This window comes from Callorhinus ursinus, unplaced genomic scaffold (assembly GCF_003265705.2).
Source record: "Callorhinus ursinus isolate GAN/ISIS: 27379988/994484 unplaced genomic scaffold, GSC_fseal_2.0 scaffold56, whole genome shotgun sequence".
Classification (NCBI taxonomy): Eukaryota; Metazoa; Chordata; class Mammalia; order Carnivora; family Otariidae; genus Callorhinus; species Callorhinus ursinus.
In genome coordinates, this window is record NW_027397118.1 from 8,889,244 (window position 1) to 8,904,359 (window position 15,116).

General features: G+C 41.1%; 1 protein-coding gene across 2 annotated transcripts in view; it reads left to right on the forward strand.

Moving 5' to 3' along the window:
• The first annotated feature begins 8,776 nt into the window (after positions 1-8,776).
• LOC112809070 (UPF0547 protein C16orf87) overlaps positions 8,777-15,116 on the forward strand; it is a 30,008-nt gene continuing 23,668 nt past the window's right edge. The window contains exons 1-2 of one of the 2 annotated variants that reach the window (XM_025852411.2): positions 8,777-9,027; positions 9,064-9,157. In XM_025852411.2, coding sequence (XP_025708196.1) covers positions 9,092-9,157 — 66 coding nt within the window. In that variant the 5' untranslated portion in view covers positions 8,777-9,027; positions 9,064-9,091. The other variant, XM_073884363.1, reaches the window with a different exon arrangement.

A 15,116-nucleotide genomic window follows, 5' to 3' on the forward strand; every position in this document is an offset into this window, starting at 1 on the left:
TCTTACCTGGAGAGAGACAGACAGAGGGAAGGAGGGAAGGCGAGGAATGGAGGGAAAGATGGAATGGAAATCCCCTAAAGTAGAATTTGACTATGAGCCAAAGATTTAAAGACCATGGGATGCATTACTGCAAATTAAAAAAAAAAAAAAAAAAGTCCCTTCCTTTGAGTAGAAGCAACCCAGTACTATGACACAAGATTTGTAAGTAGAGTGTCTTTCAGTTCTAATTTACTCCCCTGGCTGGGTGCCCTGGTCTGGAGTCACCTCATTTTACTGCTCCATCCTTGGGTTGTCACGGAATCTATTCAGTGTTTTTGTGGACTCCTGCTTACTCTAAAGAGTGAAGCCTGAGATTTAGCTCAGACTGATAGGGTAACAAGGCCAAAACCAGAAGTGTGGGAAGGACTTTATATGAAAGGCAGCAAGCACAAGGGTGAAGTCAAATGGTCACAGAGGACCAATGTGAAAGAAAGTGGTATTGTATAGTTACTTAGTCTGGGTAGTCGTTGCTTTATGGCCATCCATCCTTCCCTCAATTCTCAGACCCCTTGTCAGACTTCCAGAGCTGGATGCTGGACTTTGGTCTAAAACAGCAGATATTCCTGTTCAGCCCAAATGAGTGGTTTCTTCCAAAAAAGAACCCGTGAAATGTGATGAGATGGAAAGGAGCAGTTATAGGATGTTGAGTTATCCTATCAGTCATCCTTACCACCTCCAACAAGGGGTGTAGATTTGAGAGGCAGAAATGGACCCTGTAGTTCTTGTGAGCAAGCACATGGATTGAGTTGTGCCTGTACTACTATTAATGTATTTTGGTTATGTGAGATAGTAAATACCCTTTTTGCTTAAGCCATTTTGGAGAGCTAGGCTTTCCGTTTTGGCAAAAGAAAGATTCCTGACTGATAGGTACTGTCCCTGAGTCTTACTTAACTATGAAATGAAGTTCATGATACTACCTTGCAGGGTTTGGGGAGGAAGAGGGACAGTTAATATAAAGCACAGGCACAGAGTAGATGCCCAGTAGATATGATTTAATACCATGAAAAGTAGAAGCAAACAAGGCAAAGTAAGGTGTGTGGGATACCTCTGGAGGCCCCTCTGTGTCCAGGGCAGGCCAGTTGAGCTGAGTTCAGTGCTCAGTGAAGGCTGGGGCCTGGCTTGGACTGTCTAGAGGTTTGCAGCTGTAAAAGAGGGCTGACTTCTTCAGTCACTGTGAGCCTGTGGCTTTTCTGCAGTAAGTGCTCCCTGACCCAGGGTATTATTGGCCCCATAGGAACAAAAGAAAAGCTCTCTTTCAGGACAAAGATGAGGCTTCTCATTTTTTTTGTCTTTACTTTGTCTTTTTTTTTTTTAAGATTTTATTTTTAAGTAATTTCTACACCCAATGTGGGGTTTGAACTCACAACCCCGAGATCAAGAGTTGCACACTTCCACAGACTGAGCCAGCCAGGCGCCCCATGGCAGTTATTTGTATCTTTTTTAAAATCATTCCTTTTTGAAAATATGGAATATAAATGTCAACAGACTCAACATGGAATGATGACATTTTCATCATTATGATGATCATCTTTCTATTACCTTGGAAAAGTAGGAACTGTAGCTTTTAATTTGTAAGTATTTAGAAGCTATATTGGATTTTCAAGAAAAATGATAAATTTTATACACACCAAGTTCTGCCAAGCATCCTAGTACTCTTATTCTCCTTTCCCAGAAAAGAAAACAAAGCTTTAAAAAGCTCCTTGGTTGAGTATCAAAAGAAAGAAAGGAGTGGAGGTAGAGGTTGCTACATCTCATCTCCCCACCATGTCCCTGAGGTAGCTTGGGTCCTGATTGCAAAAGGGAGTAAGAAGTGGCTTTGAGGGGCGCCTGGGTGGCTCAGTCAGTAAAGCATGCAAGTCTTGATCTTGGGGTAATGAGTTAGAGCCCCATGTTGGGGGTAGAGTTTACTTAAAAACAAAAGACAAAAAAAGGTGGCTTTGAATTTTGGTTTATTATGTACATAATAGCTGTTATTAAAGAATCTCCTGCCTTGGTCTAATTGCTTACAGTGAGACTAGAGCACCTACAGCCACTTTGTTTGTTTGTTTTTCATAGCTTATGGTATTAAAAGTACAACTGATTGTACCCTGAAATATTCAGGGACCTCTGAATAAATCAACTAGTTAGCAAATTCAGTATTTTCAGACAGGGCAATTTTTTTTATTTTTTATTTTTATTTATTTTATTTTTTTTTAAAGATTTTTTATTTATTTATTTGAGAGAGAGAGAATGAGAGATAGAGAGCACGAGAGGGAAGAGGGTCAGAGGGAGAAGCAGACCCCCCGCTGAGCAGGGAGCCCGATGCGGGACTCGATCCCGGGACTCCAGGATCATGACCTGAGCCGAAGGCAGTCGCCTAACCAACCGAGCCACCCAGGCGCCCAGGGCAATTTTTTTAAATTATGTTAGCACCATACAGTACATCATTAGTTTTTGATGTATGTTCCATGATTCATTGTTTGCGTATAACACCCAGTGCTCCACGCAGAACGTGCCCTTCTTAATACCCATCACCGGGCTGACCCATCCCCCCACTCCCCTCCCCTCTAGAACCCTCAGTTTGTTTCTCAGAGTCCATAGTCTCTCATGGTTCATCTCCCCCTCTGATTTCCCCCGCTTCATATTTCCCTTCCTTCTCCTAATGTCCTTCATGCTATTCCTTAGGTTCCACAAATAAGTGAAACTATATGATAATTGACTTTCTCTGCTTGACTTATTTCACTTAGCATTATCTCCTCCAGTCCCATCCATGTTGATGCCAATGGTGGGTATTCATCCTTTCTGATGGCTGAGTAATATCCCATTGTATATATGGACCACATCTTCTTCTTTTTTTTTTAAATTTTTTATTGTTATGTTAATCACCATATATTACATCATTAGTTTTTGATGCAGTGTTCCATGATTCATTGTTTGTTCATAACACCCAGTGCTCCATGCAGAACGTGCCCTCCTCAATACCCATCACCAGGCTAACCCATCCCCCCACCCCCCTACCCTCTAGAACCCTCAGTTTGTTTTTCAGAGTCCATCATCTCTCATGGTTCGTCTCCCCCTCTGACATACTCCCCTTTTCTTCCTCTCCTGTTATCTTCTTCTTTTCCTTTTTTCTTAAAATATGTTGCGTTATTTGTTTCAGAAGTACAGATCTGTGATTCAACAGTCTTGCACAATTCACAGTGCTCACCGTAGCACATCCTCTCCCCAATGTCTATCACCCAGCCATCCCATCCCTCCCACCCCCAACCACTCCAGTAACACTCAGTTTGTTTCCTGAGATTAAGAATTCCTCATATCAGTGAGGTCATGTGATACATGTCTTTCTCTGATTGACTTATTTCACTCAGCATAACACCCTCCAGGTCCATCCACGTCGTTGCAAATGGCAAGATCTCATTCCTTTTGATGGCTGCATAATATTCCATTGTGTATATATACCACATCTTCTTTATCCATTCATCTGTCGATGGGCATCTTGGCTCTTTCCACAGTTTGGCTATTGTGGACATTGCTGCTATAAACATTGGGGTACACGTACCCCTTCGGTGGACCACATCTTCTTTATTCATTTGTTGAAGGGCATCTCGGCTCTTTCCACAGTTTCGCTATTGCGGACATTGCTGCTATGAACATTGGGGTGCATGTGGCCCTTCTTTTCACTACATCTGTGTCTTTGGGGTAAATACCCAGGAGTGCAATTGCTGGGTCATAGGGTAGCTCTATTTTTAATTTTTTGAGGAACCTCCACACTGTTTTCCAAAGTGGCTGTACCAACTTGGATTCCCACGAACAGTGTAAGAGGGTTCCCCTTTCTCCACAACCTCTCCAACATCTGTTGTTTCTTGCCTCCCTACAGCCACTTTAACAGTATGCATGAAAGATCTTGGGTGAAGTTAGAGATAGCATCAAAAGCCAATGGAAAGTGGACTCTTCCAGGACCTGTCATTATGTTGGACTCTCTCTTCCTCTTTCTGTTGGTGCTTTGGCCACAGTAGCCTCCTTTCACTTCCTTTGACCTCAGCTAATTTGTTTGTGCTGCTACTGCTCTTCACATCGTTACCTCTACCCATCACACACATTTCCTCCAGGACATCTTAACCTGATTACCCCACCCCACCATCGGTCAGGTCCCCTTGTCATGGCCTTAGGACCCCAGTATGGTTCCTTCGTAATTATGATCACATGTATTTGTGTGATAGTGTGTGTTTGTCATCTTCTCTGCTAGATTATAAAATTCACAACAGCAGGGACTTTTTTGCTCACAAGATCATACCTGCATTGAGAGCACAAGGTCCAGCACATGGTAGATACCTAGTAAATGTTTGTTAGATGAATGAATAAGTGTTAGGGCCAGTCTCATCCACTTTGTAGAAAACCCTTGTTTTGGTATCAGTGTAAGTAAGGAATATGTTGATAGCAAATAATTGAAAACCTAACGAACAGTGGCTTAAATAAGTAGGTTTTGTTTACTGTGACATACAAACATACAAAATACCTGAATTTTACAGTGAACACCTGTATGCCAACCACCTAGATTGTACCATTGACATTTTACTATACTTTATCACTTAGCTACTCATGTAGCTCTCCTTTTTTTTTTTTTAAAGATTTTTTTTTTTTTATTAGATACAGCGAGAGAGGGAACACAAGCAGGGGGAGTGGGAGAGGGAGAAGCAGGCTTCCCGCCGAGCAGGAGCCCGATGCGGGGCTCGATCCCAGGACCCTGGGACCATGACCTGAGCCGAAGGCAGCCGCTTAACGACTGAGCCACCCAGGCGCCCCACCTTTTTTTTTTTTTTTTAATGCATTTCAATGTGAAGTAGCAGGCATTAGCACATTTCACCCTAAATACTTCAGCATACCTGTCATTACCTGGAGTTCAATATTGGCTTAAGGTTCTTGTTCTTGTAAATTTAAATTTGATAAAATGCCCAAATCTTAATTTTACTATTCAGTATGTTTTGATAAATGCAAACATTTATGTAACACAAACCCCTATGAAGATACAGAATGTTCTCTCATACCTTTTCATTTTATCCCCACTCATCCCCTAGAGGCAAACACTGCTCTGATTTTTTTCTATCATGGAATAGTTTTGCCTGTTCTAGAACTACACATAAATACAGGAAGTGCTCTTTTGTGTAAGGCTTCTTTTACTAAGCATAATGTTTTTGAAATTAATCCATTTTGTTGCGTGTATCAATATTTCATTCCTTTTAAAAGCTGATTAGTTTTCCATGAAATGAATATAACAATTTATCTATTTACCTGTTTGATACATTTGTGGGTTTTTTTTTTCACAGTTTGAGCCTATTATAAATAAAACCTATGAATATTATTGCACAAGTCTTTCTGTGGACATTTGTTTTCATTTCTCTTTGATGAATACCTAAGATTGGAAATACCGGGTCATAGGCTATGTGTATATTTAGTTTTCCTAGACCTTTTTCCGAAGTGATTACACCATTTTTTACTGCCTCCCCCAACATTTGATGTTATTCTTATCTCTTCTGGTGGGGGTGGAGCTGTGTCTTATTTTGAACTATTTTCCCTCTTTCACATTATAAGGAATCTAGGGAGACAGGCCATGCGTGGGGTAGGTACTTAACAATGCAGTCAGGGACCCAGGCACTTTATAGCTTTTTGTTCATCCTTAGTGGGTTGATCATAGTTCCATGCATGGCATCTGGGGTAGGCAGTCCTGCCTCTTGGTATTCCTGCCCTTGTGTAATCTCCTCTCATTGATTGTGGGCTGGACTTAGTGACTAGCTTTTTTTTTTTTTAAGATTTATTTATTTGAGAGAGTGTGTGCACGCATATGTGCGCAAGGGGGTGGGTGGGGGCAGAGGGAGAGGGAGAGAAATCCTCAAGCAGACTGCCTGCAGAGCATGGAGCCTGGATCCGGGGCTCGATCCCAGAACCTGGAGGTCATGACCTGAGTCAAAATAAAAAAATTGGACGCTCAACTGCCTGAGACATCCAGGCGCCCCTAGCTTTTAATAGAATATAGCAGAAGTAAGAGGATGCCACTTCTGAGATTGTTATAAAAAGAATGTGGCTTTTTTCATGCGCATTCTTTCTCATTCTTTTTTCTCGGGAAAGCCAAATTGCCATATTATGAGGCAGCTCACAATTGCCATGTTGTGAAGAGACCACGTGGATGTGATGAGGGACAATGGAGCCTGCCAACAATCAAAACAGTGAGCTTAGAAAAAGATCTCCCCCTAGTTGAGCATTCAGATGAGACTGCAGAACCACACCTGGATTCCTGACCCACAGAAAACAAGATAATAAATGTTTGTTGTTTTAAACCATCAAGTTTTGGGGTAATTTGTTACACAACAATAGATAGACTAACACGACACCTCATGATCGCATATCATAAGATGGCTTCTGTACCTTCAGGGTCTCATGTTCATGCTCCACACACAGTAAGAAAAAGTGTGAAAGGCAAAGGACAAAGAGGTTTTTCACATCAATCTGTTCATTTTTATCAAGAACTCAGAATCTTCCAAAAAAATCCCACTCAGCAGACTGGTTTATATCTTATTGGCCAGAGATAACACCACATGATCACTCTTAGCTAGAAGGCAGCTAGAGAGAAGGGGGGACCTACATGGAGTTTGCATCAGCCAACTCTCAGTCTCTGGCACATAAACCATTTCAGAAACCCCATAAAATTTTTAAAGACCACTTCCTTAACACTACTCCAGCCAAGTGGCCTTTTGAGGAAATTTCGAAAAGACCTATTCAAATGAAAATTTCAGAAAACTCCTCAGGGCCTGGGTTGCACGCTTTGATTTCTGATTTGTGCCCCACACCATTCTGGGAAAGCTGCAGCGCTATCTTCCACTGTTACTTCTATGTCTCCAGTCCTTTGAAATAGAAACTTTAGAGTCATCTGGAAATATCCCTGATCACTCCCTGCCCCAGCAAAATGGCTCCTCAAGTTCTGCTAATATTATAGCCTTCATACTTTTTTAATCCCTCTCCTCTCCTTTACTGACCTTTTTTGTGTGTGTGTGTGAGATTTCATTATTTGAGAGAGAGCGCACATGTGCGCACAGTGTATGGGCAGAGCAGAGGGAGAGGGAGAAGCAGCCTCCCCGCTGAGCAGGAAGTCCTGGGGCTCTATCCCAGGACCCTGGGATAATGACCTGAGCTGAAGGCAGATGCTTAACCGACTGAGCCACCCTGGTGTCCTACTGCCCTCAGGATGAAGCTTTAACTTCTTCCCGTGGTAGCAAAGACCCTGTATTACAGGATATGGCCCACTTCCCCAGCCTTAACTCTTTGATCTGGACTTGGTGTTCCCACAACACCAAATTGCTGACCTCTCTTGCCTTTGCTTACACTGTCCCATCTGCCTGGTAGGGCTTCACTTTTTTTTTTTTTTTTTAAAGATTTTATTTATTTGACAGAGAGAGACATAGTGATAGAGGGAACACAAGCAGGGGGAGTGGGAGAGGGAGAAGCAGACTCCCCGCGGAGCAGGGAGCCCGATGCGGGCCTCGATCCCAGGACCCTGGGATCATGACCTGAGCCGAAGGCAGACACTTAACGACTGAGCCACCCAGGCGTCCAGGGCTTCACTTTTGATTGAGAACGCCACTTGATATCCTTAAGGATTCAGCTTTGGTAGCAGCTTTTCTAGAAAGTTTTCTAGGACTACTACTAACTCCTGCAACAGTGGGCCTGCTGGCTTCCTCAGTAGCTCAGTAGTGTTCAAATCCTTTTCCCTTAATGGGGGAAAAGGCCATACTAGGTTGACCTAGTAGAAAAATCAAATAAAACAATAGGATATGGAATGAAAAATAAGTCTCCCTCCTATTCCTGTCCCCCAGTTCCTTTTCTCCAGTTTCTTAGTGCATATGCAAATATATTTTTTCATATTATTTTTGCACAATCTTAAGGTGTTTTTTGCCTTGTTTTTCCAATTAACACTGTACTTTGGAGATCATTCTATCAGTTGACATAGATCTAGCTCATTCTTTAAAGAGATGCAGCAATATCTTCTTGTATGCATATCTTAATTTGCTCAAGCAATTTGTTTTCGGACATCTGGGTTATTTCTGATTTTGCTCTCACAAGTAGTGCCGCAAAGTCCAACATCTTTGTACAAATGGATTTGAGTACAGGTGGAAAATATCTTTTCCACAGTTTCTTAGGGGCAGAATTGCTAGATTATAAGGCTAGGTCAAAGGCCAAGAGGATTGTAAATTTTGATATAAAGCTCTAAATAGTCAACCGATTTATTCTTCCCATCAACAACCCAGCTCTGCTGTATTCGAGTTAGGCCGTGTACCATACTAGTCTGGATATGTTTTGAGGGCGGGCATTTCCTAATATTCACATTTGTCTGGCAGAATTGGCCTTCAATAAATATTTGACTTAATGTTGAATTTTATGTCTAAGTGCCGAGTCCAGGACTGGCATATAGCAGACTCAGCAGGTATCTATTACAATTCCTCAATAATTAGAGTTGCTAACATTTACTTAAGTGTATTAAATGCCAGGACATGCGTAAGCGCTTTCCCTTTCCCCTTTCACTCACGTTCTCCTTCCTCCGGGGGAGAGGGCGTGCCCAGCACCACGACCCGCCCTATCTGTGCATTCGTTGGCCAAACCCGACGCCCGTTACTGCCGAGTCCCGCCCAAGCCACGCCCCCACGCGCCGCCGGGCTGAGAGAAGGCGTGGCTATTGTGCAGCTCGAAGATTCAGACGGTCTCCTCTCGTGAGAATCGGGACGTGCCCGAGGACCCGCTTGGTGCGGGTGGGAGCGCGCTCCGCGGTCACGCGGAGCTGGCGCAAGAGGACTGTGGTCGCTGCGGGCGCACGCCCGGCCCCACCCCCTCTCCGGCACGCTGGCTCCGCGCGAGCTCGCGCACGCGCGCGCGCTCCCGTTCAAGCTTCGGTCTGGCCAGCGGCAACCGGGCGGGTGGCGCTGGGCCGCCTGAGGTACGAGGGGAGGAGCCGGAGCCGCCGCCGCCGCCGCCGCCGCTGCTGCTGCTGCCGCTGCTGCTGCCGCCGCCGCTGCCGCTGGAGAGGAGCATGTCTGCAACTCGAGCCAAGAAAGTGAAGATGGCCACCAAATCGTGCCCCGAGTGCGACCAACAGGTGGGCGCCGGGGGCCGGAACCGGGAGCCGGCGGGCCGGGTGCGCCGGCGGGCGGACGGGCTGCCGTTGTCTGCGGCCGCTGGCTGTGGAGAGGCCGCCTCGCCTGGTGGTCTGGCCCTTGGGCTCGGTGGCCACGGTGGGAGCCCGGTGGGAGGCCGGGCTACGCCGAGGGGATGCCAGGGAGACTCCCGGGGTCGCAGTCCGGCCGGTGCCCACCTGGCGGCGTTAGCTGGGCGACTGTGTGTGTCCCGCGGCCCGTGGCGCGGGAGGGAAGCGTGGGTTTGTCTGGAGCGGACGGGGCGCCCTGACCGAACCCTCCCGGAGTCGCCTGGCTGGCTTTGGGTGACAGCGGCGGGAGTGTGGGGGCAGTGGCCTAAATAGAGGAGCACGGCCCCTTCAGATCCCTTCTGCCCCGACGAGAATGCCCAGTGTGCCCGGCTCCGAGTCCAGGCTCCTGGCTCCTGGCTGCGAAAGCCGCTCCTGCGACGCAGGGTTGCTTTGTTCCCATCAGATCTATACTGTGATCCCCCCAAACTGTTCCCACCTGGGGGGGGGGGAACGCTTAAATGTGACAAAAGGGGCCGCAATGCAATGGTTTCAAGTTTAGGCGAATTTGGACATTTTTCCTCCTAAATATATTTCTTATATTTTTGACGGAAATAATCGTGAATCTTTACATTGTTTTTTTGTGGAACATTATTGAATAACGCCCCCAGTGAAGCCCATTCCTTCTGGGTACTCCTCACCTCCCCCACTCGCCGCCGTATCCGCTGTTAAAAATTTGGCGTTTCTGCTTCATGATTTTTTTTAAAAATTTATATGTAGTTTCATGAATTTTAAATGACTTCTTTCTACACAAAATTAATAGTGTCATAGCTGTAATTTTAAAAATTTCATTTTACTGTTTCTTAGTTTTATGCATGCCTCATTCTTTACTGGAATAATGGACGTTCCTTACAATCTATTGAGTTAAAATTCTCAATTAAAACCATCCGAAGGCCCTTCTTTCATGTCAGTGTGCATATCTGGGTGTGATTTTTTTCTTTTCTACTGAGAGAATTTTTTCAAAATGACTACCTCTCTTCTCCCCTTTCCTTAAAAAAATTTTTTTTTCTTTAAATCAGTAATTTGAAATGGCTGGAGACTTCTTTAAAAATAACATGCTGATGTCAGTGCATTCTTTAAGAGCAATCTTGTACCTTGATCAAATCTTGTAAAAGAAAATGTTAAATGTTTTATTCAGTATCTTTTATGGGCCTGTGGTAGAAATGCAAGGAAGGAAGATTGTGTAAGGAGAATTACAGTTTTATTGATATTATGAGTTTATTGAGTATGCAGTATAAAAACAATTTAGTCATGTTTCCCGAAGTAGAGTTAAACTTCCCTTCTTACCATTTGACTAAGTTTACCGCTTAAACTAAATCTGTTAAATTCTGACAAAATTGGACTTTGTGATTTAAGTCTGTTTGCAGGAGATTATATCAATATTTAAATCATTTCCATTTGTTCCAATTAACTGTGCTGAAGTATATGGTTTACATGTTATGCTTTATGCATTTCAGTTTCTGTAGGGCACAAGTTACTGCAAATCTTGACCTTGTTTTATTTGGCATAAAGTAATCTTTTGGGAAAAGTAACCTGTTTTTAATATCCTGGTTAAAGAAAAAGGGAAGGACGATAAGCTTGTTAGGAGTCCCTGTAATTGTTCAACAAAATGTGATCAGCATTTTATTTGGAAACATACATTAATTTTGTTATACACACACAACACGTCCTCCCTTCCCCCCCAGCTGCCATAACAAAATACCATAGGTTAAGTGGCTCAAACAATAGCAATTTATTTTCTCACAGTTCTGGAGGCTCAAAGTCTGAGATCTGGCAAAGAGAGAGAGCTTTCTGGTTGCCTTATAAGGCCACTAATCCCATCATGAGGGCCCCACCACCGTGACTTTAAACCTGATTATCTAACCTCCAAATACTTTCAGATTGGGGATTAGTGCTTAAACATATGAATTTGGGGGGATGACAATTCAGTCCATAGCAAGCTACTACATAATTTAGAATGTTGGTTTTGTTCTTTATTGTAAATATTTAAGAGAATATAATATACATAAGGACTAATTAAAACTTTTGGTGATTCGGGTGCCTGGGTGGCTCAGTTGGTTAAAGCGGCTGCCTTCAGCTCAGGTCGTGATCCCAGGGTCCTGGGATCGAGTTCCGCATCAGGCTCCCTGCTTGGCAGAGAGCCTGCTTCTCCCTCTCCCTCTGTCTGCCTCTCTGCCTACTTGTGCTCTCTCTATCTCTGTCAAATAAATAAATAAAATCTTTAAAAAATAAAAATAAAAAATAAAACTTTTGGTGATTCTTAAAATTGATTTATCTTTTACTAAAAGTAACTGGTTTGAAGGAAATAAAAGGTTAATTTTAGTTTTCTAATTATTGGAGAGTACAAGCTTCTTATAGTTATAAATGAGAAAAAATTATAATCCAGAAAGCCATTTTTTAAACATCATTAGATTATTGTTATTCTGAGTTGTTTGATGAATATTAAAATAGAATTTAGGTATAGTTTATAAACAAAAGGATATGTAAAATCTTTAGTTTGAGATTGCACCACTTAAATAGATTTACATATATTCTTTGTGTGTGTAGGTTTAAAAACAGGTACAGAGATCAGCAAACAAGAAAGACCTAGATTTTCAGTTGTTTTATAACATCTCCTTTACATGTCTCCATTGAAAATACCGTTCTGAAACATCTCAACCACAATACTTTTCATTTTTGAGAGGTTTCACATCCAGTAGCTCAAATTACTGAACCATTTTGTATGTAGTAATATTCAAGATTCTTGTTAGTTGTCTGGGATCTTTTGTGTATGTTTCTGTTTCTGCTTAATTTTTTAAAATAGAGCAGCTTTTTTTTTTTCTATTTATATGAAATTTTATGTGCTATGTAGCAAACATGTCTACTGTAGGTCACTTTGATTCTCTTAGCAGCAAGAATGTAAATTAGTTCTCTATAATGTGGTTATTTTGAACTTTTAAAAAAATCAGTGAAACAGTATAAGACCAGGATCTTGTTTCTTGCACTTATTTTACCCTTTTTTTAACTTTTTACTTGTTTTTAGCTGTTTTACTTGTAAACATAAAAACAACCTGAATGTACTTTTCAAAGGATAAATTGATGAAAAATAAGTCATCAATAAACAAAACTTTTCTTTTTTTTCTGTTTTAAAACCCTGAGAGTATAGCATTAGAACTTTCGTTAGTGTCATCTTTGGCATTACAACTGAAATTTGAAGGAAACGTAGGGTTTTTTGTTTTAAAACCAAATTATACTGTAAAGAGATTAATATTACTGAAGCCCACCCTATTTAATAATTCTTTTTCTAGGATTTGGGTTGTGGTGGTAGTTAGTTGTACTTTTTTTCAGGGTTGGGGTTGGGAGAAGGAACTTTCCATTTTAAAAGGGACTTTAGGGTGACTTAGCTCAGGCACATAAATGTTTCTTGATCATAAAACATTCTTAAGGAGTGAAAATCAGCTTATCAATTAGCGTTTGTGCATTCTTTCATCCCAAAGCCATATGTACATATCTCAGATACCTAAGTGCAGCCCTCTGTTAATTTAGACTATGTGTTATGTATTTTTCTTGTATATAAGACAGAGACCTAAATTTAAATTTGTTCAGTTTTAGTAGCTGGAAGAAAATGCTTGTGGAATAGCAAAGGAACTTTTGAATAAGAACATCATGTTTCTGTGTTTTTTGGATAACATTAATTTAAAACAATTTATATTACATTGAATGTCTTTAATGATGTGTGTAAGTATAAAGGAAATGAGTCAGTACCTTTGAGTTTAGTTTCTATGAAGATGTGAAATTTTAAAAATGACAAACATCTATTTTGGGTGCATTTTACAATATTAAAAAATGTAACATTTCTTTCTGTCCTGGCATGAAAGAATCTCATCACATTCTTAATAAAGCATGCTATTTGACCTATTGAAGTTTGATTATTTTTTTAAGATTCATTGTTATTTTTCTTAAATGCAAACTAGAGATCCTTTGTTCAGTGTTTTTATGCAAAGGAAAAGAATTCTGCCAGAATATTAATTAAGCTTAATTAGATCAAGTATTTATATTTCAGACTGTGAAGCATTCTTTACATACATGGATAAAAAGTTTTATTTTTAAATTTTTTTTTATTTTAGAGAGTGCACTCAGTGGGGGGAGGGGTAGAGAGAGAGAGAGATTCTTCAAGCAGACTCCCCACTGATCATGGAGCCCTATGCCCGGCTCGATTCCAGGACCCCAAGATCATGACCTAAGCCAAAATCAAGAGTCAGCCACTTAACGGACTGAGCCACCCAGGCACCCCTGGATAAAAAACTTTATAATTGTAACTAAACTTTTACATAAGCAGAACAATGGGCAAATGGAATTTATCTCACAAAGTGAATTGCAGTTTTCTGACCATAAAATATTCTGTGAGTACTTTTTGTTGAGATTAATTTCTGGTTTTTGGTGAACATGTCTTGATTTCAAGGATCATTAAAGTTAATATGAGTGAAAAAAGTTAAATTGAGTGAAATGATTGCAGAGAAATCAAAACATTTTAAAAATGATTTTAGGTAACATTTGGCTTTTGAAAAATTATAGATTTGAAATAGAGAAAGGAGCTACTTGTAATTTACACATTTAGAAACAGAAGTTTGAAGAGCTTAAGTGTTTTATCCAATGTCCTTCCTGGAGCTGAGACTAAAGAGATCCTAGATCTTGACGCCTCCTACATTCTCTTTTGTTTTGTGCTATCCTTTGCCCCACAGAGTAGTTGTTGTAAACTATTCTTTTTTTGTCAGTGGTAATTGGCATTTTGCCCTCTCCTATTAGAACGAGTCATTTTCAGTACTTTCCCTTTAAAAAAATTTTTTTAAGGAAAGTATAGTTGGCATACAATGTTATGTTAGTTTCAGGTGTACAACATAATGTTTTGACAACCCTATATAGGTTATGCTATGCTCACAATAAATGTAGCTACCATCTGTCACCGTACAAGGCTATTCCAGTACCATTGACTGTATTCCCTGTGCTGTACCTTTCAACCCAGTGACTTACTCATTCTATAATTAGGAACCTATACCTCCCACTCCCCTTCACCCATTTTGCCTAGTCCCCTACCCAGCCCCCTCAAGGGGCCATCAGTTTGTTCTCTGTATTTATGGGTCTGTTTCTACTTTTGTTTGTTCATTAGTTTTGTTTTTTAGATTTCACTTATAAGTGAAATCATATGATATTTGTCTTTTTCTGACTTACTTCACTTAACATAATATTTTCTATATCCATCCATGTTGTTGCAACTGGCAAAATCTCATTCTTTTTTATGTCTGAGTAATATTCTGCTGTGTGTATGTGTGTGTGTGTGTGTATCACATCTTCATCCATTTATCTGTGGATGGACACTTGGGTTGCTTCCATATCTTGGCTATTATAAATAATCCTGCAATAAACCTAAGTGCATATATCTTTTCAAATTAGTATTTTTGTTCTCTTTGGGAAAATAGTGGAAGTATTTTCCCCTTTTGAAATGTTTGGCACATCTGCCTTTTCTCCATTTCCATTCTCACTATTCCAGTTGGGTCCTCATTCTTATGCTGGGGTTACTTTAATTACTTCCCAACCACACTCCCTTTTCCAGTTGGTGCTAATAAACTGCCATCAAACAGATATTTTAGGAAATACTACCTTTTTCCCACATATTTTCCCCTGTTCTGATTCTCTTACGGTTTTCTATTGGTCACTCCCATCAGTACGTGTTTATCATGCATTTTCTATGTACGTGGTATTGTAAAGCATTAGGAGAATGTGAAGATGTATAGGACACAATACCAGTCTCGATTTGTTGTAAGGAGGTGGGGTTTAAATAAATCTGTGATTCCTACTTCGGTAATTTATCATTCAG